Source organism: Dermochelys coriacea, chromosome 11 (assembly GCF_009764565.3).
Source record: "Dermochelys coriacea isolate rDerCor1 chromosome 11, rDerCor1.pri.v4, whole genome shotgun sequence".
Taxonomy (NCBI): domain Eukaryota; kingdom Metazoa; phylum Chordata; order Testudines; family Dermochelyidae; genus Dermochelys; species Dermochelys coriacea.
Window position 1 is genome coordinate 78,265,706 of NC_050078.2, and position 23,960 is coordinate 78,289,665.

Sequence of the window (23,960 nt, forward strand, 5' to 3'; positions counted from 1 at the left end):
CAGTTGCCAACTCTGTCCACATATTTATTCAGGGGACACCATCATAGGGACTAATCACATCAGCCACACTATCAGAGGCTCGTTCTCCTGCGCATCTACCAATGTGATATATGCCATCATGTGCCAGCAATGCCCCTCTGCCATGTACATTGGCCAAACTGGACAGTCTCTATGTAAAAGAATGAATGGACACAAATCAGATGTCAAGAATTATAACATTCAAAAACCAGTTGGAAAACACTTCAATCTCTCTGGTCACTCGATTACAGACCTAAGAGTGGCTATCCTTCAACAAAAAAGCTTCAAAAACAGACTCCAATGAGAGACTGCTGAATTGGAATTAATTTGCAAACTGGATACAATTAATTTAGACTTGAATAGAGACTGGGAATGGATGAGTCATTACACAAAGTAAAACTATTTCCCCATGGTATTTCTCCCCCCTCACCCCACCCCCCACTGTTCCTCAGGTATTCTTGTTAACTGCTGGAATTAGCCTACCTTGCTTGTCACCATGAAAGGTTTTCCTCCTTTCCCCCCCTGCTGCTGGTGATGGCTTATCTTAAGTGATCACTCTCCTTACAGTGTGTATGATAAACCCATTGTTTCATGTTCTCTGTGTGTGTTTATCAGTCTCCCCTCTGTTTTTTCCACCAAATGCATCCGATGAAGTGAGCTGTAGCTCACGAAAGCTTATTCTCTAATACATTTGTTAGTCTCTAAGGTGCCACAAGTACTCCTTTTCTTTTTGCGAATACAGACTAACACGGCTGTTACTCTGAAACCTGTCATTTGTATTCAATGTATGTTACAAGGGGAACTGAAGAGGAGACTTCAGATGGAGGCACTCTGTCTTCGGCTGAGCAATCCCATTCCCTCTCTTACAGATCTACTGTACCAGTGCCTCGATACACATAGTTCTAACAAAGGAGTGACATTAACTTCTTTATATAATTTGATAAAAACTATAATAATAAAGATAACATTATGAGGCTCTCTTTCCTCATTCTGAAAAGCTTCAAGAACCAGAAGAAACTGAAGAAAATTATTCAGATCCTACGGAGGAGGAAGTCCAGACAAAATGTGACATACAAAGTTGTTTAACAACATTTTACACTATATAACATGATAATATGCTCATAGTATAGCCAAGATTTCTAAAATAGGCATCTAAAGATAAATTCTTGAGTCTTTAAGCGGTGCATAAATAACTGTCCCAATTTTCAACTTCTCAACATCCAATAGTTCCCTCTGGCATGCAGACCAGCTCAGAAAGAGCATTCCATGCATGTTGGAGTAACAAAAAAGAATGCAGGCAGTTATAGGACAAAGATAAATGAGACATCAAGATGATGTCGCCCACAGATGACAAAACTGGTGAGGTGGAAAGGGGAGAGCATGATACAAGAAAAGATTTCCTAATTAACTACACAAGTATTACTTGGTAACTAGGGCATGAAAGGGGATTGAGTCAGACACCTAGTGTGGTAATGGATTTCTCTCATCTGGTGAAACCCAAAAATCTTCATGCCATTTCACAAAGTCCATGCCACAGGTATGCTAAACTACTCAATCTCCCTAATGACATACTACAGAAGGACAGAAAACAATTCAACTTTAGTTCTAGGAATGCCCCTGTTTTAGCCCATGTGTAAGAACTCTAAAGAAAGAAATTATATGCATCAGTTTGAAGTTTATCTTGATCATTGGCAAAAAGTCTCCACCAATAATGTGCAACAGATTCCTTTGGAATATAAATTATATGACTTAAAAGTTCTTCCTACTCATTGGATAATAAGGTTACTATAGTGTCTTAATCAGCACGGTTTCAGAGTAGCAGCCGTGTTAGTCTGTATTCGCAAAAAGAAAAGGAGTACTTGTGGCACCTTAGAGACTAACAAATTTATTAGAGCATAAGCTTTCGTGAGCTACAGCTCACTTCATCGGATGCATCCGATGAAGTGAGCTGTAGCTAACGAAAGCTTATGCTCTAATAAATTTGTTAGTCTAAGGTGCCACAAGTACTCCTTTTCTTTTAATCAGCACGATTCCACATTTAAGATTAGATTTCTCATAACATTCTATTATTGCCATGGTGATCTAGTTAAAGGCCAAACAATAGATTTATTCAGAGTAGAACTACACCTATGTGTATACAAGAATAGTTTTTACAAATGTTATAATCCTATGTTTTTAATAAAGGGGATATGCTTATCAAATTCAAATGTATTCTTTCTATACACACGACTTATGAGGCCTGCTCTCCAATTTCTACAATGCACACTATTCTGCGTGTACACAGAACATACAAATAGATCTGCAATCTCCAGTGAGAAAGAAATATATTCTCTGTGCACAAAGTAAACGATATACGATCATTTTGACAGCACATCTAGGAGTCTGTTTCAGCCGATGAAACAGCTTTATGACAATGTGTCCGTGCAATTATTACAACTAGCAAGTTATTTTCTGAAGTTAAATATTACTTCAGATGCATAGATATCAATCCCTCTAGTAAAATCTTAAGTTAAAGGACATTTTGGACCTCCTAAAACTCTAAAGCATGTTGCAATAAATTGGTCACTCCAACCCAAGTCATTCAGACTACCAGCAGGACGCTTCATGTTTCAGATCAAAAAGAAACATTTAATGAAAAGCTAGTATTTGAGAGCTTTTCATTACACTTGTTACAGGTAGCCCCAAATGACATTTAGTGGCATCACCAAGGCCTCACTGTTCTCTGGCAATCTGGATTCAAATTCTGCGGGAAGGCCACCTGATTTCTGCAACACTCCAGTGGAGCAGACCGAAAGTCTGCAGCAGCTTCAGGTGAATGAAAAGAGGGATTTTTTTTACTGATTTAAATTAATGAACAAAATCAAGTAGTATTGCTTGTGTTAATTATCTGACTATTAAATTCAATTTATTTTGTGCTGCTCCCAATTTTTCTATTTTGAAGTCGCCACACACTTGCATTGACTATTTATTTAACTCCATTGCAGAAAGCTGTCCGGGATAAGATGAGGTTTTGGCATTAACTAGGGAACAGTTGGGGCACTTGAACTAGGAAGACAGGGGAGGTAACTTAGAGGTTTGACATAACTTAGTAAACACTTCTCTTGGAATGGCAACCGTCAATCTTGAAAGACGATGCGTTTGCCAAAGCAATTCAGTTACTGTGTGTCATGCTGCAGCTTAACAAGTGGCTTCAAAGTCTAATTCTTGAGTGACATTCCTTGCCACAGATAATGCAGGCATAAAGCACAGGGCCAGAAGATGAAGCCAGGGCACTACTAGCTCTTGAGGCCTGCTAAGGTTTCCTCTTCACTTTTCTCTCTCTCCCCATCACCTTTCTTCAGCCTCTAACTCTCTGATGTAGTGCAGCCTTCCAGCATAGCCTGTTGCTAGCTGCATCTTCCCAGTTTGTAGTGTCAATATTGAAAGTTCTCAAGTCTCTCTTTCAAATGTCCTTGAACCTCAGTTTCGGTCAGCCCAGTAGTCTTGGAGCATCTGCAAGTTCTCCATCCTTTGGAACATGTCCATCCAATTCAGATCAAGACAATGGACATGTCTGTGTTTGAGAACAGTGATTAGACTTGGCCTTTTGCCTTCTCAACTACTTTGATGTCAGGAACTTTGGTTTCCCATTTGATATTTAGAATACAACAAATGTATGAAACTGGAGAAAAGCCTGTTGAGAGTCTTTGGGTTAAGTTTAGAAGCGAGAGCCACAAGGGTGATGGCATGGTGGGCGTGTGCTATAGACCACCAGACCAGGAGGATGAGGTAGACGAGGTTTTCTTCGAACAATTCACTGAAGTTTCAAAACACAGGCCCTGGTTCATGGGGACTTCAATCACCCTGACATCTGTTGGGAGAGCAATACAGCAGTGCACAGACAATAAAGGAAGTTTTTGGAGAATGTTGGGGACAACTTCCTGGTGCAACTACTGGTGGAACCAACCAGGGGCCGTTCTCCTCTTGACCTGCTGCTCATGAACAGGGAAGAATTGGTAGGGGAAGCAGAAGTGGGTGGCAACCTGGGCAGCAGTGACCATGAGATATTGAGTTCAAGATCCTCACAAAAGGAAGAAAGGAGACTAGCAAAATATGGACCCTGGACTTCAGTAAAACAGATTTTGACTCCCTTGGGGAACTGATGGGCAGGATCCCCTGGGAGGCTAATAGGAGGGGGAAAGGGGTCCAGGAAAGCTGGCTGTATTTTAAAGAAGCCTTATTGAGGGCACAAGAACAAACCATCCCGATGTGCAGAAAGAATAGCAAATATGGCAGGCAACCAGTTGACTTCACAGAGAGATCTTCGGGGAGCTTAAACAAAAAAAGGAAGCTTACAAGAAGTGGAAATTTGGACAGATGACTAGGGAGGAGTATAAAAATACTGCTTGAGCATGCGGGGTATAATCAGGAAGGCCAAAACGCAACTGGAGTTGCAGCTAGCAAGGGATGTGAAGGGTAACAAGAAGGGTTTCTACAGGTACATTAGCAACAAGAAAAAAGGTCAGGGAAAGTGCGAGACCCTTAATGAATGGGGGAGGCAACCTAGTGACTTATGATGTGGAAAATGCTGAAGTACTCAATGCCTTTTTTTGCCTCGGTCTTCACAGACAAGGGCAGCTCCCAGACTGCAATCCTGGGCAACACAGTATGGAAAGGAGGTGAGCAGCCCTCAGTGGTGAAAAGAACAGGTTAAGGACTATTTAGAAAAGCTGGACATGCAGAAGTCCATGGGTCCAAATCTAATGCATCCGAGGGTGCTGTGGGAATTGCAGAGCCATTGGCCATTACCTTTGAAAACTTGTGGCAATCAGGGAAGGTACTGGAGGATTGGAAAAAGGCAAATATAATGCCCATCTTTAAAAAAGGGAAGAAGGAGAACCTGGGGAACTACAGACCGGTCAGCCTCACCCTCAGTCCCTGGAAAAATCATGGAGCAGGTCCTCGAGGAAACCATTTTGAAACACTTGGAGGAGAGGAAGGTGATCAGGAACAGTCAACATGGATCTCCCAAGGGCAAGTCATGCCTGACCAACCTTATTGCCTTTTATGATGAGATAATTGGATCTGTGGATATGAAGAAAGCTGTGGACGGGATATAGCTTGATTTTAGCAAAGCTTTTGATACAGTCTCCCACAGTATTCTTGCTAGGAAATTAAAAAAGTATGGATTGGATGAATGGACTATAAACTGGATAGAAAGCTGGCCAGATTGTCGGGCTCAACGGATAGTGGTCAACAGCTCGATGTCTAGCTGGCAGCCAGTATCAAGCGGAGTGCCCCATAGGTCGGTACTGGGGCCGGTTTTGTTCAACGTTTTTATTAATGACCTGGAGGATGAGATGGATTCCACCCTCAGCAAGTTTGCAGATGACACGAAGCTGGGGGAAGAGCTAGATATGCTGGAGGGTTGGGATAGGGTCCAGAGTGACCTCGACAAATTGGAGGACTGGGCCAAAAGAAATCTGATGAGGTTCAACAAGGACAAGGGCAGAGTCCAGCACACAGGAAGGAAGAATCCCATGCACTACTACAGGCTGGGGACCAACTGGCTAAGCAGCAGTTCTGCAGAAAAGGAACTGGGGATTACAGTGGACAAAAAGTTGGATATGAGTCAGCAGTGTGCCCTTGTTGCCAAGACGACCAATGGCATATTGGACTGTATTAGTAGGAGCATTGCCAGCAGATCAAAGGAAGTGATTATTCCCTTCTATTCGGCACTCATGAGGCCACACCTGGAGTATTGCATCCAGTTTTGATCCCCCCAAACACAGAAGGGATGTGGACAAACTGGAGAGAGTCCAGCAGAGGGCAACGAAAACGATCAGGGGACTGGGGCACAAGACTTACCAGGCGAGGCTGAGGGAACTGTGGTTATTTAGTCTGCAAAAGAGAAGAGTGATGGAGGATTTGATTGCAGTCTTCAACTCCCTGAAGGGGAGTTCCAAAGAGGATGGAGCTCAGCTGTTCTCAGTGATGGCAGCTGACAGAACAAGGAGCAGTGGTCTCAAGTTGCAGTGGGGGAGGTTTAGGTTGGATATTAGGAAACACTATTTCACTAGGAGGGTGGTGAAGCACTGCAATGGGTTACCTAGGGAGGTGGTGGAATCTCCATCCTCAGAGGTTTTTAAGGCCCTGCTTGACAAACCCTGGCTAGGATGATTTAGTTGGGGGTTGGTCCTGCTTTGAGCAGGGGGTTGGACTAGATGACCTCTTGAGGTATTTTCCAACCCTAATTGTCTATGACTCTATGAAAGATATCAAGTGTGGAAGGTGTTTAGCCTTTTTTTCTGCCAGCTGCTGGTGATCCAGGTGTCACCACCATACAACAGCATGCTTGAAATGCATGTCTGATAGACCCGTTTAATGTCAGTTTCCTGTTATGTGCTAGTCATGGATGTGGTGGCTTCTATCGATGATCTACAAAATGGAACATGATGGTCAGCTCACAATCAGAGCCAGCCACAGCTCAGAGAGAAGAGCTAACAGTAGCAAAAGCAGTAAAATCTCTGGGTCTAAAGTAAGTAGACATGGCTCTGAATACACATTGCAAAAAGAGCTGTTGACTTCAGTAATACTAATTTTACATTGCATTTTTCAAAGTAAAACCACATGAGATCTGCTGAGGAACAGGCTGTATACCAGTTAGGTATTCTGATGTAGTATTTAGTAGCACCTTCTCTAGCACCTGTAGGAACAAAAGGAGTACATACTACCCAATACATTTCTTGTGACCTCCAAAAATGTTCTTTGCAAACAGTGTTTTGTTTTTTTTTCAGTTCTCAAAGCAAAAATTTGTTTCAAATTACCACTGTAATACTTGCCATTTGAACAAGACAGTAAGTGACATCTGATGGAAGAGACAAGATGGGTGAGGTAAATATCTTTTATTGGACCAATTTCTGTTGGTGAAACAGACAAGCATTCAAGCTGCACAGAGCTGTTCTTCAGGTCTGATGGAAGAACAGACACTGGAAATCTATATCCATTTCTCCCTGGCAAAGTAAGGCCAGGACCTAGCAAAACTTGACTAGTTAAAAATCCCATATGGAATAGTCAGCTATAATCCCTAAATTACCCTCCACTAGTACATCCCACTTAAAAAAATCTTTAAAAGTATTACTTGTGTTAGTTCTGTTTCCCTTTTCTTCATTTTTTGCAGTTCTTGTTCCAAACGGCTCACAGTCTTTGAGGCCTCAGTATTGGTGTGCTCCAGCTCTCTAATCTGCGCTGCTTGCTCCTCTATTTCTTTATCTCGAACTGTAACTTCCCGGTATTTCTGCTCCTTTTCTAACAACAGTTTATTGAAATCATCTGTTTTGTCTTTTATTTCTGCTTGCAAAGACTCTATCTACACAACAAGACAAAAATATTACACAGATGCAACAAAACAAAGACATATTAAATATTTCTACAGAAAGGAAATATTCACTCTGTGGCTAATCCTAAAAATAAATTATTATTGGCAGCCTCAGAATTTCATACGAGTCCCCATTAGTTATCAGATACCAACTGAAAGCAAAACTAAAATAAAAAAGGAAAAATTAGCCACTTGTAAATCTTGCTCTCTGAAGATGGTATCTTTTTAAAAGCCATAAATTTATTAGCTTACTATTTACAGCAATCTAGAAAAACAGCAGCGCATTAATATAACAAAAGGTCCTGAAAATGGAAGGACTATGGATCTGTTAACAATAAAAAACAAATTATTAGGTTTCACTCTGAATTGTGTATGGGCCCAACTAGGATTATTTAGTTTTTGCATATCTCCTTTGTGTTCCATAAACTATTACTCAAGGATCAATCATAACAAAAACCTGTTTTAATCTTATAGAAAAGATTTTGAATAACATTTGCAAAAAATAGCAACACTTTCTCTAAGGCTGATTATGTTACAAAAATTTGGTCAAAATGATTTGGTTAATTCATCAATACACAAGAGTTTAGGACAGAGGTTCCTAAGCTGTGGGGTGCGCCCCTCTATGGGGGCGCAGAAGAACATTCATAGGGCGCGGTTTGGGTGCAGGACAGTCCGCACGGGGTTTGGAGAAGGAGCACCACCCAGCTCTGCTCCTAGCCCTGGCCCCGCCCCCAGCTGTGGCCCTGGCCCTCTTACCCCAGTCTGTGTTGTCCCGTCCCCCCCGAAGCCACAGCCCCAGCCCCAGGGAGGACATGGATGGGGGAAAAGGGGAACGCGACATAAAAAGTTTGGGGACCCCTAGGTTAGGAGACCTCTTTTTCTGAGGCACATCATTCTTATACTACAAATTTCTTTTTAAATGCTATGTTCCAGTAGCTCCATTGTTATGATGCTGGCAATAAAGGAACAAACACTTCCACAACCTTCACTCTAATCCCAAACCCTGAGATGGTGGTTCTGATCACCACCTGGCATTTCTTTTTTTCCCACAAAATAGCCCTATTAGGTATTCCCCTATTTTAGAGGGTGAGAAAGTGGGCAAGTGTGGATCTGTTACAGTGATTATGTTCAGAGAACAAGAACTTCAGACCATTGTACTGTAGCGGAATTGTCTCAGCCAATCACAGTGCATGTGTGCTACATATACACTGACCTGCAGCCACATGTTTACTTCCAAGTAATTGCATAGCAACTATCTAGATCCTTGCACTTTGATCTGGTACTGATCACAAAACTCACTTCAGATTAACCACATATATTGCCAGCTTAATTTCTCACCCTCTCTCATACCTTTTGCATTCAATCCTGATGCTCTTCCATAGGAAGTCAAAAGTAATCCACTGCACAATGAACGTTTTTTTTAATTAGGTTGCAAATGTTCAGAACAGCAAATAAATATAAGCTAATTTTTAAAGGTATCATTCCTTCCTCATCTCTACATGTGCTGTTTTATTAGCAAGTAAAAGGCTGATCAAAAACTTAATCTAACGTCTGACAGTAAACAAGGACATTTTCAAGCTGCTACTAGAATGCTTGTCATTTTGAACACATCCCAGATTCATTTTTTTTTTATGAAATCCTTTTATGATCTTATGAGTACTCAAGACTTATGTTTCTGGTCTGGCCTCTACTTGTCTTTAAAGGGGGGATACCCAACCCACACAAAATTAGCTTAAAGTAAACAAGTTATTTGACCTACTAACTTTAAACAAATATATGATTTAAGCTTCCTTGGACTGGTCATCTTAAACTTTCCTCTACTCTTTGCTGAAATATGTTTATAAAACAGTCTATATACCTGTTGGCAAGATTTTCTAAATATATCAACATATCAGCATTCTGTCTCGAACACTATGCACAGGTAAAGGGAAAATGAAACTGCTAGAACTCCTAAGGGTATGTCTATACTACTCGCCGGATGGGTGGACAGCAATCGATCCAGTGGGGGTTGATTTATTGTGTCTAAATCAACCCCCGAGAGCTCTCCCATCGATTCCTGTACTCCACTGGAGCGAGAGGCACAGGCAGAGTTGACGGGGGAGTGTCAGCAATTGACTCACCACTGTGAAGACGCTGCGGTGAGTAGATCTAAGTATGTCGACTTCAGCTACACTATTGACGTAGCTGAAGCTGCATAACTTAGATTGAACCACCCTCCTCCCTCTCCCTCTTCCCCCCCATGTGTAAACCGGGCCTAAGATGATAAACAGGAAATACAACTACATTAAACTTTGGGACCCTATACAACAACACTGACAAATGATTTGTCTGGTTTCTGGAAAACTCCACTGTCCTGAGAGTGTAATTGTTTATAATGGGTTTATTCTTCTACCATATGACATTTAAAGGTTTAGAATTCTACAGACTTGATACAGATGAAGAATTAGAAATAAAGTTAGTAACATGTAACAACCATAAAAAACACAAAATATGTGAAAAGTGATACCACAAATAGAACCGGACAGCTGAGGCATAGGGAAAATGATTCCATGTTACTTATTTCCCAAAAGTTTAAGTTTTCTTTTAACAGTATGCATTAGAACAAAAAATTGTTTTACAAGAGCAATTACATGAGGATGCATTTGATCAATAAAGCCAGAAAAGTGAAGTAGTTAGAAATAGAAAGTTAAATACAAAGCATTTTTTCCAGAGTAAGAGTTCTACAAAGCTAAACATGAACCCCTACATGTAAATCAGTCTGAAGCAGATTTTACATTCGAGGAAGGCAAACAAGCAAAGCAGATCTAAATGAGCAGAAGAAATTGAGGGGGAAGAGAGAACAGGCATGGGGATGCTCATGCTATTTTTCCATACCTGGAGAGTCAATTCAAAGATCTGTAATGTTCATTTATGTGAGAGAAAAAAACAAAACAAAAATTAAACTTTTAAATTGAATATCAAACTAACAAGCCTTTGAAGAAAAAAAGAAAAAAAGGCCAGATGCCATAATTTTTAGTGTCAGTATTTTTCTCTCTCTAAATCAAATCAACCTGATATGTTGGCAACACTTTACTGTAATACACACATTCAAACACATCATTTCCTGCAATCTCGCTAACAAAAGCAAAATTAAGACATCCGCCACCACTCATGCCTCCAAAATTGTACTTCAGCCAGTTTTAAGAAAAAGTTGATTAATTCAGTACTCTGGATTTCTTAAAATACTTGAGTAAATGATTAATACAAAGTGAGATATTCAACAAACAAAGCAACAGATTGCCAAAAGTGGATTTACATTTGGATATTTACTAAATAAATATAATAAACTAAAACATATACAGTCACTACCTGTGGTTTTACCTACCCCATATTGTCTGGGCTCTCCAGATGTTTGGGATTTTCCTGACAGTTTTAATTGATCTTCTAGTTTCTGAATTTCTTGCTGAAACTCATCACGTTCATGTTCTCGCTCTATAGCTTGTTCCTGTAAGATGAAAAAAATTGTTTTTCATTTTTGCTATGAGGAAGCTGATGTTTGCATTTTCCTTTTTTCCTGCATTTGCTTGGCAGGTTTAGAAGCCAGGTAAGAATTTACAGGGACAATAGGAGATTATTATTTCAATTTACAAAACAAATGAAAAGCAGAAACATGGAAAGAAAAAGCTACTCTCCAGACTCCTATAGATGAGGAAATTTTTAAAAACAAACAATCAATCATCCTTGATTTTACAAAGAGAAACACAAAGGTCTTATTTTTGATAAAACCAAAACTATCCTGGAAGAGACTGATCACATAATAGGAGGAAGTGTTTTTCCTCTCCAAAGCTGCAGAAATTGGGTGTTGAGCTTGCTTACATCCATGAACTGTCGTTGACTTCTAAGCTGTTTTTCAAGGACTTGAATTTGCTGCCTTAAATCAGTAACCTCCAATGACTTCTTTGCCAACTTCTGATTTTGATCCATCTGTTCTTCAAGTTCCACTTCCAAAACCTTCATCTGAGAGCGCAAGCTGGAATGGTCTTTCTCTGCCTGGCACTGCAGTTCTAACTTCTCTTTTGCTAAAAATTCTACTTCCTTTAGTAAACCTAAACACACACAGAATAGTAAGAAAGTAAGTCAGTCAGTCCAGAAATGCAAATCAAATGTTGTTTAAAATTATATTTTATGCATATAATACACACACACACACTCACACACACACACAGCTGCAACACGTCAGTACCAAAGGGGAAATTTTCAAATACATAAAAAGAGGCACCCAACTCCCCCACTGTTTCTTTGAAAATCTTCCCCACAGACAACAAAATAATTACATATGCAATATCAGCAATGTCCAGTGGAAATAAGTCAGAGTTCATGATTACTTGATTAACCAATACCAATCTATGGCTACAAATTGAGCTTTCAACCAACAGGATATACTGTTTGGAGGATCCAAACTAAGATCCCAACTTTTTAGAAAACATCAAATTAATTCTAACACTTATCTAGTTGTAAGTAACCTGAACACAAAGATAAGAATCAGGAGATCTAACTTTTAAATGTATTATACTTAAAAGGAGGGTGGTGAAAGAACTATTATTCTGCCTTTCAAATGTGCAATTTGTATCTTTATTATTTGTGAAGAAAGCTTTTCCTTACTGTAGCAAAGAGGTGTGGCCTCCCTCCGAGATTGGCAGCGAGGGTGGGCCACCTACAAGGTGGGCAGAACCAGGAAGTCGACGCCACCATGCCAGAAACAGAGGGGCAGGACAGGAACAGGAAGCATAAAAAGTGGGCCCTGTAGCTCAGTTGAAGAGGAGCCGCGGAAGGAGGCAGATGCTTCCGGCTCAGCTCACTGCTGGAACTGGAGCCTGCAGAAGACTTCTGCTGCCCTGAGGACACTTCCCAGGGACCAGGTTTGCCAGACACGTCCGATGCTACGGAGCTGCTGGGATTGTCACCGGCAGCATACCCTGAGGAGACGGAGGACAACTCTGGGGTTCAGGTACATGTGAGGGGGAATGTAGGAAGCAGCCATGGGAACCAGACGACCATCTGGCTTTGGGGCCACCAGAGAGACAGAGTGTTGCAGGTGGATTCCCTGCTGACCCAGTGGCAGACCATTCTGCCGCTGTTAGGGTCCTAGGCTGGGACACCGTGGAGTTGGGAGGGTCCGCATCACCCCCTGCCCCCCCACCCTTGGGGTGGCAGCACTCCCCCTTCTTAGACCAAGAGGCCTGTGTTTGTTTGTCACCCACCAGACCCATGCTGGCACCCCAGACTGTTTGCTGGGTGCTTAACCCATGCTGGCATCCCAGATTGTTTGCTGGGTGCTTAATCCCTGGCCTGAGCCCCATAGACTGTAGGTGTTGCTCGCCCTTGCCCAAGGGGGCCAGAGCACTAGATTGCAAGGCGCCCCGGCCTGCCCAAAGGCCTGGGCCCCAGAACTGTCCCTAACTACAGTACCCCGCTTGAGGGCTGGAACCCTAGACTGCTTGGGGGTCTGCCTTGTCTAGGGGCTTGGGCCCCTAGAATCATTCGCTCTCTCCCAACTGAGAGTTGAGTCCACAGGACGGCTAACTTTCCCGCTTTGATAGACTACTACTACAGGGGGATGACAGCAAAGAGGTGTGTCCTCCCTCAGAGATTGGCAGTGAAGGAGGGCCACATACCCCTACAATTACCAACATCTAGAAATTCACTGAGGCAAGAGGATTCAGTAGGTAGTGTTGTTGCAACCTTAACTGTTTTCAAATTTGTAAGTGCCCACAATAGAGAGTTTTGAAATCGATTTAAATGAAAAACAGACAAATTTCAGTCATCAAATATCAGATTCATACTCCACAAGGAAGAGTTTGAAAAATCTGGTGGACACAGCAATTTTATCCCCACCAAATTGTGAGTAACAATGGAGAATGAACTATATATTTTAACTGATGATTAGCGGAGTCTTTTTAGCTTCAAAATGAGTTTTACTGCCATCTGTGAAACAAAAAAAAAACTGCTTAAATGAGAATTTGAAATTTAAAATAATTCTTACCACCTACCTCCTATTCAAAAAAATCAGTGTCTGTATGGACTCTAATTAGGCCCATAAACTCTATGTAGAACGGGAAATTTGTTGCCAAAACTTAATATCTGATTGTGTATTAATGCAATGTCAGTAACTGTACTCTGCTTTGTCTGTCTTATTTTTCTCTCCTTTTGGTGTTACAGAAGAGTCTGATTCTCAAAACGTATAGCTATATAATTAAAGGTAGTACTAACAGATTGTCAGGTTACTGATTTGACTCCAAGCAGAGAATCAAATTGATATTGTTTTATCAATACTAGCTTAAGTCATGCAATCCTTCTCGGGTGACGCAAAAATCACATTAGAAAATGCTATGGTAGATTCCATTAGGAACCTCATTTTTCACATCAACACAATGCAGCTTTGTTGGCTTGTCCAAAAATAATAATAAAAACATTTAAGTTAAATCCAGTACGATTTTTATACAAATACGCAGCACTACAAACAATAATTCCAAACAATAGGAAAAGTAATATTTTAAATGTTAAAAAATTTGATTTGTTCAATTAGAAAAAATAAAAAAGGAAATGTTCTAGCTTCGCACTCCTAGTATAAGTAATTTGTTAGGCCTTTTAACAGTTAACTTCTACAACAGCTGGAGTTTAACCAGATGGTGAATTTCAAAACCCAGTCCAGTTACATATCACAGCCAGATTCTCAATCATGCGACAGGGTAAGATTTAAGGACGAGGGCCTAGTAGGCATGTGAGGGTAAGTCTACATTGTGCAAACAAACAAAAAAATAATAATAATGATTCTGCAGGAGAGAGTCTGAGCTCGGCCTCACATAGCTTATGCTAAAAATAGCCATGCTGCTCCAGCTGGAGCTCAGGCTGTGAAACCTGATGAGGGTGGGTTTCAGAGCCCAAGCAGGATCCTCCACTTTTAGCACTATAGCGCAAGCCCACACCTGTAGACCCGACCTCTGAGATGCACTGCTGTAGGGTTTTTTCCTGCAGTGTATATAATCCCATAGTAGTATTTGAGAGAGAGCTGGAACACACGTGTGGGAGCTGGACAAACAAAAGGAATGAAGCTACAGCAGTTGGAGACAGCTCAGCACTGCCCTCTCCCTATATCCTTGACTCTGATCTGGCCAGATAATCCCACCTCAGTTGCCTGAAAAATGCAGTCCCCCAGCTCATGTCCTTCCCACACAAGCCTAGAGCCGTCCTAGCATGCACAAGTATCTAAGGACATACATTTTGGGGCTTCTCAGAAGAAAAGCATTGCTCCTGTTAATTTATCAGAGCCATATGTGTATTACGCACACAGCCATGTATAGAGAAAGCGTTATGGCTGCATTTTCAAGCTAGCTCAAAATTTCTCATTTGCATATAAAAGCAAAACTTTTGTTTGCATTTATTTTAGCATTAGACTCCAATAGTAATTTAAAACCATGCGTCTCCCTTATTTTTCTGTTCATTCCTTCCTCTGAAAATCCTGATCTTTTCCCCTCTAGCTTTTCCACTATTTCCCTTCAGATTCATTTTTCCTTCTCTACCAATTTCCCCTATATTTTCTTTCAAAAGAACTCATCCTTTCCTTTAGTCCATTCTTATCTTTCTCCTATCCTCCTCCTCCCCATTCCTACTCTCTCTCTCTCTCTCTCTCTCTCTCTCCATTCTGCTCCCACAATCCTTCTTCTAGTTCCTTCAGTTCTCTTTCATTCACCATCTCTAGATCTCCTGCACTTGGTGTTGCTACATTTTAAAAAGACATTTACCCTCTAAGAAACCCAGTGCCACACCATTAGAACCTCATAGCATATTTATAAAACATTTTTGTCTGCTCAAAACAACAATTTTGGTTGCTTATAATTGCACTATGGAATTTAAGACTGACATCAGCAGACTGATATCATTTAATAAATATTGATTAAGTAAGTTTTTTACATAATTCAAGTTCAATGATTTTTGTTAAATTGTGAAAGTAATGTCTTAAACATGTCCACATTATTAATAATGTAGAGGATGTATTACTAATAATTTACTGGCCATAGTTCTGAAGTACTATTCCTCTTTGTTAGATTAAATTAAAAGTCATTAATTAATTCACATCATTTCTCATGAAGTCACACTCTGTTACAAACCTGAATCTTCCTTTTGTGCTACATTAGTAAAAGGAACTCCTATGAATAGAAACACGTACAAGACAAAAATAGGACATTTTGATTCATTCCATTTTCCATATCTCTAATGAGTTTAATACAAAATAGGGATAATGCCAGACTTTGTAGCATTCCCAAAGGTAACCTGTCTCAATGTGGAGAAGTAGTTGCTAATCATATATGCTGACCATGCATTACTGTTCTTATATAGCCAATTTTGGGTACAATTTTGCCAGGCACCTGGCCATCTCTTTACAGAGGTCCTGTATCTATTGAATTTTTTCATTTGGCAATTCTTCCCCAAAGCTTCATGTGTTTCTTACTTTTTTTCCTTGCTAAGTGCTCAGGGCTCCTTTAACATCTAAATCAGTCATACCAAAAACTGTGTAGAGCTAGAATACTAATTCCATCACTGAAAAGCACTTCAGAGACCCTAAAATAACTGTACAGTGATATCCTGACATTGCATTATTTCCAGTGGGACACATGACCCAAAACCATAACCACCTGGCAACATAAAGATCCCAAAACAACATCCATGTGTCCTCATATGATTACTTTGTGTCTCTCCGTGGACGTTTGAAACTCAGTCATACTATACATGGCAGAAAATACTGTTTCTCCTTTCTCTCTTTCCCCCCCCCCATTCTAGAACCACTGGTCAGGGCAAATATTCTGGTGGACCTTATGTTATAATCAGTTCATTGCTTGCTCAGCCTAAGACCAAGACGAACAGTGAGAGCTCAGCAGAGGCCTGCGGAGTCTACAAGTGGAGCAAGTTAGTGTCACAGCCACCACAGGTTATTTTCACTATACAAGTCTTAGATTTTCTTCTGAAGGATATAATTATCTTTCCTCAGGCTAATACTATTTCTGAGCTTTTGATACAGTGCCTCCATATCAGCAAATAGAGACAAAACGTCAAGATTTTTGATGGCATCATCCTGTGAGCGGAATGTGGGGTTGCAGGAGCCAGAGAGAAAGGAAGAACCATGGGGACAGGTCTGAGGGAGACAGGAGATGGAGGGGATGGGCGGGAGCAGAAGGGTAGGTATCAAGAGACAGAGGTTGGAGTGGTAGATAGGAGGAGAAAGGCAGGAGCCAGAGCAAGTGGTTGGATAGGAACAGAGAGGGGAGGGGCAGGTGGTAAATAGAAGTAGAAGAGGAGAGGTGCAGAGCCTGAAGGTTCAGGAGCAGAGAGAAACAGGGCTTTTGAGGGGAGGATGGATAATCAGGACAGAAGGGTCTAAAGCATGCCTGAAATTGAACCCTGTAGTCCTGAGAGTCTACATTCCCCTGCTGTCATATAGCTGTCTAGTCCAAATCATTAAAGCCTCCTCCTAGATTGCTTGCCCCAGGGGTTTTGACTCTCTGAATTCTAGTCTGTAGGGAGTTTACAGCAGATGCCCATTACAATTTATCCTGCATCTTTAATTATTTTAGATTTATCCAAGATATTTACCTACTTCCTGCATTTTCAGTACATTTCCTTGGTATTGTAGTGGTGTTCTAGAGCTTGTCTACACTACCGCATGGGGTCGATCTAAGATACACAACTTCAGCTACATGAATATTGTATCTGAAGTCAACATACTTAGATCTACTCACCTCGGTGTCTTCATTGCAGTAAGTGGACAGCTGATGCTCTCCCATCGACTCCGCTTGCGCTCCTCGTTCTATATGAGACGTGATAAATCAACCCACATGGGATCGATCGCTGCCCGCCAATCCGGTAGATAGTGTAGACAAGCCCCTAGTGACACAGATCTACTTCTTTCCCTTTCTCTCTTGCCTATGCTCTATCAGAGAACTAACATTTTAGTTAACAGATCCTAATTATCAGTTACATCCCCTTCCATTCAGTATCACTTTTAGTTCATCAGGCTTATTTTTCCATACTCCTTCTATTTGTCACTAGACATTTGAGTACTCTTCATTAACAGCATCATCATCTTATTTCTAAAAACAGAAGTGTCACGTCCAGGTTTATTTCTTTTTCAAATTAACTGGAAGTCTCTGCTCTACCCTTTCCTGTCCTGAGTTATTCAATCAACCATTATACAAAAGAAATATCAATAAATGTTATTAAAGCATTTCTTACCAACTTCTATTTCTCCTACGTTGGCAGCCAGAGCTTTCTTTTGACTTATTAGCATATCCCGCTCCTCAGAGAGTATTGCCTGTTCCTGGGTTAGCTTCTGAAACCGTTCCTTCAAGCTCTCCAGTTCCAAAACAAGGCGTCGTTCAGAGTCTTCTTTCAGGCTTATTGCCTCTTCTAAGGCTGCTTTCTCTACTACATAGCCTTCAATGATACCTAAAATCGAAAGGCAAAAGTGAACTAAAGGAGTAGACAGTGAATTTCTTACATACAATACTATCAACTAACTACTGAAACTATCACCAATAGGAAGGGAAGGTTACTCGCTTTGTGCAGTAACAGATTCTTTGAGATGTGTGCCCCTGTGGGTGCTCCACTTCGGGTGTTGGTGCATTCCAGCACAGCTGATCCGAGATTTACAGTAGCAGTGTCCGGGCGGGTCATGCATGCGCAGTAGGCGGGTCGCGGTGCACACGACTCGAGCCCTCCAGTTCCTTCTCTACCGCAGAGTCCCTACTGCGAACTCTGAAGTAGAGGGCGGGTAGTGGAGCACCAAGAGACACGCATCTTGAAGAACCTCAGTTCCTGCACAAGGTGAGTAACCTTCCCTTCTTCGAGTGCTGTCCCTGTGGGTGCTCCACTTCAGGTGACTGTACAATAGTGCCCCTCAGAGGGCTGGGGGGACTTCAGATTCGTTTGAGTCATTGAGGTAAGTATTGTGAGACCCACTATGGCATCAGCCCTGGAGTCATGAGTGATTGCATAGTGTTCAGCAAATGTGTGGACGGAGGCCCAAGTGGCCACCTTACAAATCTCTAATATTGGAACACTATGTAGAAACGCTATTGAGGTTGAAACAGATCTAGTAGAATGTGCTCTAATGTGTTCCGGTGGTTCTGTATTCCAGATACGATAAGAATTTGAATGCATGTGGAGATCTAGTTAGACAATCTCTGAGTAGATACTGTGTCTCCTTTTGAGAGCTCAATAGTAGAGACAGTCTAGGAGAATTCCGGAAGAACTTGGTCCTTTCAAGGTAAAATGCTAGCACATGTCTAACAGCTAGTGGGTGCAAGGTGGCCTCTCTTGGATTCCCATGAGGCTTAGGGTAGAATGCAGGGAGATAGATTGGTTGGTTCAGATGAAATGTAGATGTAACCTTTGGTAGGAATTTTGGGTGTAGACGCAGCATGACCTTTTCTTTGAAGAATATTGTGTATGGAGGATCAGCCATGAGCTCACTCACCCTTCTGGCAGAAGTAATAGCGACCAGAAAGGCCACTTTCATGGATAAATGTAGCATGGAACAGATGGCTAATGGTTTGAATGGTGGTCTGGTGAGGCATTTCTGCACCAGATTTGAGGTCCCATGTTGGGGTAAGCTGACAAACTTCTGGTTAAATGTTCAGGAGACCCATGAGGAAGCGTTTAGTAGTTGGGTCCACAAATGTCAAGGTTCCAACATCTCCTGATGGAACACGGTAATGGCTGCCAGATGAACTTTGATTGAGCTCATAGTTAAACCTGAACTTTTCAGCTCCAATAAGTATTCCAGCACTAGTGGTACCGTAGAGGCCGTTAACTGTCTTTCTTGACACCAGGCGGAGAACCTCTTACATTTTTGAAGGTAAGTATTACGCATGGTCATCTTCCTGCTGTTCAATAACACATGTTTAACTTGTTCTGAATAGGTTAGTTCACCATGGTGGAACCATGCTTGTAAATGGAGTAGCTCCGGGTTCAGTTGAAGAGTACGACCATGGTGCTGAGACAGCAGGTCCGGACGAGGAGGGAGGGCTTGTGGGGCGCGTATCACCATTCGCATCAGATAAGGGTATCATGCTTGTCTGGGCCATGTCGAGACTCTGAGGATAACCTTGGCCCTGTCTGTTCATATCTCATGTATCATGCTTGATATCAGTGAAATCGGTGGAAATAAATACATGAGTTATGCCTCCCATTTGATAAGGAAGGCGTTCCCCAGTAATCAGAGTCCTGCTCGCGAACAGAACATTGCGCATTTGCGGTTCATTGGGGATGTGAACAGGTCGATGATGGGAACTGCCCAGCGGTTGAAAAAGGATCTCAGAACTTCACCATTCATCTCCCATACATGGTCTTGGGAGAAGCACTTGCTGAGTGTGTCCGCTGTCACGTTCTGACAGCCAGGCAGGTAGCATGCCGAGATGTTTATGTAGTGTTATATGCACCACTTCCATATTTTATGGCTTCATAGCGCATAGCGAGTGTGAATGAGCACCTCCTTAGCGGCTGATGTAAGACATGCATGCAATATTGTTAGTCATAATGCGAATAGACTTGTTCTTTCTAAAATTGTCTGCAGGCATTGCGGACTGCGCATAGCTGTAGTACGGCTGACGTGTAGCTGAGTCTCTGCCACATACGATTTGCCTTGGGCTGTGTGATGATTCATGTGGACGCTCCAGCCCATCAGTGAGGCACCTGTGATGATCACAATGGATGGGGGTTCCCGCTGGAAAGGGAAGCTCATGCAAATGTTTTGTGATCTTCTCCACCATTGGAGAGAGTCCAGGACACTGTGAGGTACTGTGAGTCATTTGTGTAGGTTGCATTTGCTGGGTATGTATACCTTGCTTAATCAGCCTTATAGGCATCGCATGTGTAGTTTTGCGTGTTGTACCATGAACGTTGTGGCTGTCATGTGTCCTAGTAGTTGCAGGACAGTACAATCCCATATTTGAAGGACGACTCGTACATCTGAGATAAGGTTTGTGAGATTTATGAATCTGGCCTGAGGTAGGGAAGTCTTGGCTTCTATAGCATTGAGATGTGCCCTGATGAAGTCCAGTTGTTGGACCAGGATTACAATCAATTTTCATTTCTTTATTTGTAACCCTAGCTCCCAGAATAGTGTGATAGTGATCTGGACTGTGTCCATCATTTCTTGTAGGGTTGCACCTTTGATAAGGCAGTCATCCAGGTAGGGAAAGATAATTATTCCCTGTTGGAGTAAATGTGCCGTGACTACCGCTAGGGTTTTGGAGAAAACTTTTGGATCAGTAGATAGACTGAATGGTAGAACTCTGTACTGAAAGCGTTCGTGTCCTACCGTGAAACACAGAAATTTCCTGTGAGCGGGATGAATGGTGATATGGAAATAAGCATCTTGGAGGTCGAGGGCTGAAAACCAGTCCCCCTGTTGCAGCGCTGGAAGTATTGAGCCCAGTGTGACCATCCTGAACTTTTGGGAGCATACAAATTTATTGAGCTTCCTTAGGTCCAGATTAGGTCTCCATCCCGTTCTTCTTCTGGGTCGGAAAATAATGGGAGTAGAATCCCCTCCCTTTGGAATTGTGAGGGAACTCATTCCATGGCACCTAAGTTGTAGAAGATGATGGTGCTCATGAGAAGGGTTCCTGAAGAGGGACAGGGAGGAGGGTAGGGTAGGTGGTCAGGAGGTGAAGGGGATGGTATATCCCAAATGGATTATTTCTAAAACCCATTGGTCCGATGTTATTGAGGCCCACATGTGATAAAAAGGGCGAAGTCAATGACCAAAAATTGGGAATAGGCCGGGCACAGGCACTGCCTGGTGAGGGAGGTCGTTCAAACTCTCGACCAAATTTTCAAAATTGTGATTTTGGAAGTCTGCACTTGTGATTGAGGCGTTCCTCGACATAAGGCCAGTGTTGTTGCCGGTTGTTAGAGAAGTCTCTGATACGCGTCTCCACAGATACTACTGGAAGAGCCCTCTGGGGGAAGGTATCAGAAAGACACTCCATCAGCCGGAAGGCATGGGATGCATTTTCCTCGGGATGGAGGTTCCATCACCACCATTCCCAAGAGAAGATGGGTGGCGGTGGTCGGGGACTCCCTCCTAAGGGGGACAGAGTCATCCATCTGCCGACCAGACATGGAGACTCAAGAAGTGTGTTGCTTGCCTGGAGCTAGAATCCAGGATGTGACTAAGTGTTTGCCGAGTCTGATCAAGACCTCGAACTGCTACTCCCTTCCTACTTCTCCACGTGGGCACCAATGATACTGCCAAGAATGATATTGAGCAGATCACTGCAGATTACGTGGCTCTAGGAAGAAGGATAAAGGAGTTTGAGGCACAAGTCGTGTTCTTGTCCATCCTCCCTGTTGAAGGAAAAGGCCCAGGTAGGGACCGTCAAATTGTGGAGGTGAATGCGTGGTAATGCAGGTGATGTCGGAGAAGGGGCTTTGGATTTTTCGAGCAGGGGATTTTGTTCTGGGAAGAAGGATTGCTAGGAACAGAATGGATCTACCTAATGAAGAGAGGGAAGAGCATTTTTGCAGGCAGGCTGGCTAACCTAGTGAAGAGGGCTTTAAACTACGTTCACCGGGGGATAGTGACCTAAGCCCAGAGGTAAGTGGGGGAGTGCGATACTGGGAGGAAACACAAGGAGGAGGGTACAAGACGGGAAGCTTCCTGATTCATACTGAGAAAGTAGGGCAATCGACTAGTTTTCTTAGGTGCATGTGCACAAACGCAAGAAACCTGAGAAACAAGCAGGAAGAATTGGAAGTCCTGGCACAATCAAGGAACTATGATGGGATTGGAACAACAAACTTGGGGGGGTAGTTCAAATGACTGGAACACTGTCACAGATTGGTATAAACTGTTCAGGAAGGACAGATATGGGAGAAAAAGTGGAGGAGTTGCATTGTATGTAAGAGAGCGGTATGATTGCTCAGAGCTCTAGTGTGAAACTGGAGAAAAGCCTGTTGAGAGTCTTTGGGTTAAGTTTAGAAGTGAGAGCCACAAAGGTGATGGCATGGTGGGCATGTGCTATAGACTACCAGACCAGGAGGATGAGGTAGGCAAGGCTTTCTTCAGAAAACTAATTGAAGTCTCCAGATCACAGGACCTGGTTCTCATGGGGGACTTCAATCACCCTGACATCTGCTGGGAGAGCAATACAGCAGTGCACAGACAATAAAGGAAGTTTCTGGAGAATGTTGGGGACAACTTCCTGATACAAGTGCTAGAGGAACCAACTAGGGGCCATGCTCCTCTTGACCTGCTGCTTACCAACAGGGAAGAATTGGTAGGGAAGGTAGAAATGGATGGCAACCTAGGCAGGAGTGACCATGAGATGGTTGAGTTCTGAATCCTGAATCCAAAGTTCAGGATCCTGACGCAGGGAAGAAAGGTAAGCAGCAGGATATGGACCCTGGACTTCAGGAAAGCAGACTTTGACTCCCTCAGGGAACAGATGGCCAGGATCCCCTGGGGGACTAACATGAAAGGGAAGGGAGTCCAGGAGAGCTGGCTGTATTTCAAGGAATCCCTGTTGAGGTTACAGAGACAAACCATCCCGATGAGTCGAAAGAATAGTAAATATGGCAGGCGACCAGCTTGGCTTAATGGTGAAATCCTAGCGGATCTTAAGCATAAAAAAGAAGCTTACAAGAAGTGGAAGGTTGGACATATGACCAGGGAAGAGTATAAAAATATTGCTCGGGCATGTAGGAAAGATATCAGGAGGGCCAAATCGCACCTGGAGCTGCAGCTAGCAAGAGATGTCAAGAGTAACAAGAAGGGTTTCTTCAGGTATGTTGGCAACAAGAAGAAAGCCAAGGAAAGTGTGGGCCCCTTACTGAATGAGGGAGGCAAGCTAGTGACAGAGGATGTGGAAAAAGCTAATGTACTCAATGCTTTTTTTGCCTCTGTTTTCACTAACAAGGTCAGCTCCCAGACTGCTGTGCTGGGCATCACAAAATGGGGAAGAGATGGCCAGCCCTCTGTAGAGATAGAGGTGGTTAGGGACTATTTAGAAAAGCTGGACGTGCACAAGTCCATGGGGCCGGACGAATTGCATCCGAGAGTGCTGAGGGAATTGGCGGCTGTGATTGCAGAGCCCTTGGCCATTATCTTTGAAAACTCGTGGCGAACGGGGGAAGTCCCGGATGACTGGAAAAAGGCTAATGTAGTGCCCATCTTTAAAAAAGGGAAGAAGGAGGATCCTGGGAACTACAGGCCGGTCAGCCTCACCTCAGTCCCTGGAAAAATCATGGAGCAGGTCCTCAAAGAATCAATCCTGAAGCACTTAGAGGAGAGGAAAGTGATCAGGAACAGTCAGCATGGATTCACCAAGGGAAGGTCATGCCTGACTAATCTAATCGCCTTTTATGATGAGATTACTGGTTCTGTGGATGAAGGGAAAGCAGTGGATGTATTGTTTCTTGACTTTAGCAAAGCTTTTGACACGGTCTCCCACAGCATTCTTGTCAGCAAGTTAAGGAAGTATGGGCTGGATGAATGCACTATAAGGTGGGTAGAAAGCTGGCTAGATTGTCGGGCTCAACGGGTAGT

General features: G+C 42.6%; 1 protein-coding gene across 18 annotated transcripts in view; it reads right to left on the bottom strand.

The window, feature by feature from the left end:
• PCNT (pericentrin) overlaps positions 1–23,960 on the bottom strand; it is a 238,033-nt gene that overhangs the window by 95,684 nt on the left and 118,389 nt on the right. For 10 of the 18 annotated variants that reach the window (XM_043505819.1, XM_043505821.1, XM_043505806.1 and 7 more), the window contains 6 exons: positions 17,642–17,854; positions 15,523–15,561; positions 11,231–11,460; positions 10,740–10,859; positions 10,250–10,270; positions 7,139–7,366 (listed from right to left, as the gene is read on the bottom strand). In XM_043505819.1, coding sequence (XP_043361754.1) covers positions 7,139–7,366; positions 10,250–10,270; positions 10,740–10,859; positions 11,231–11,460; positions 15,523–15,561; positions 17,642–17,854 — 851 coding nt within the window. The remainder of the gene's footprint in view (positions 1–7,138; positions 7,367–10,249; positions 10,271–10,739; positions 10,860–11,230; positions 11,461–15,522; positions 15,562–17,641; positions 17,855–23,960) is intronic. The other 8 variants (XM_043505816.1, XM_043505815.1, XM_043505810.1 and 5 more) reach the window with 3 other exon arrangements.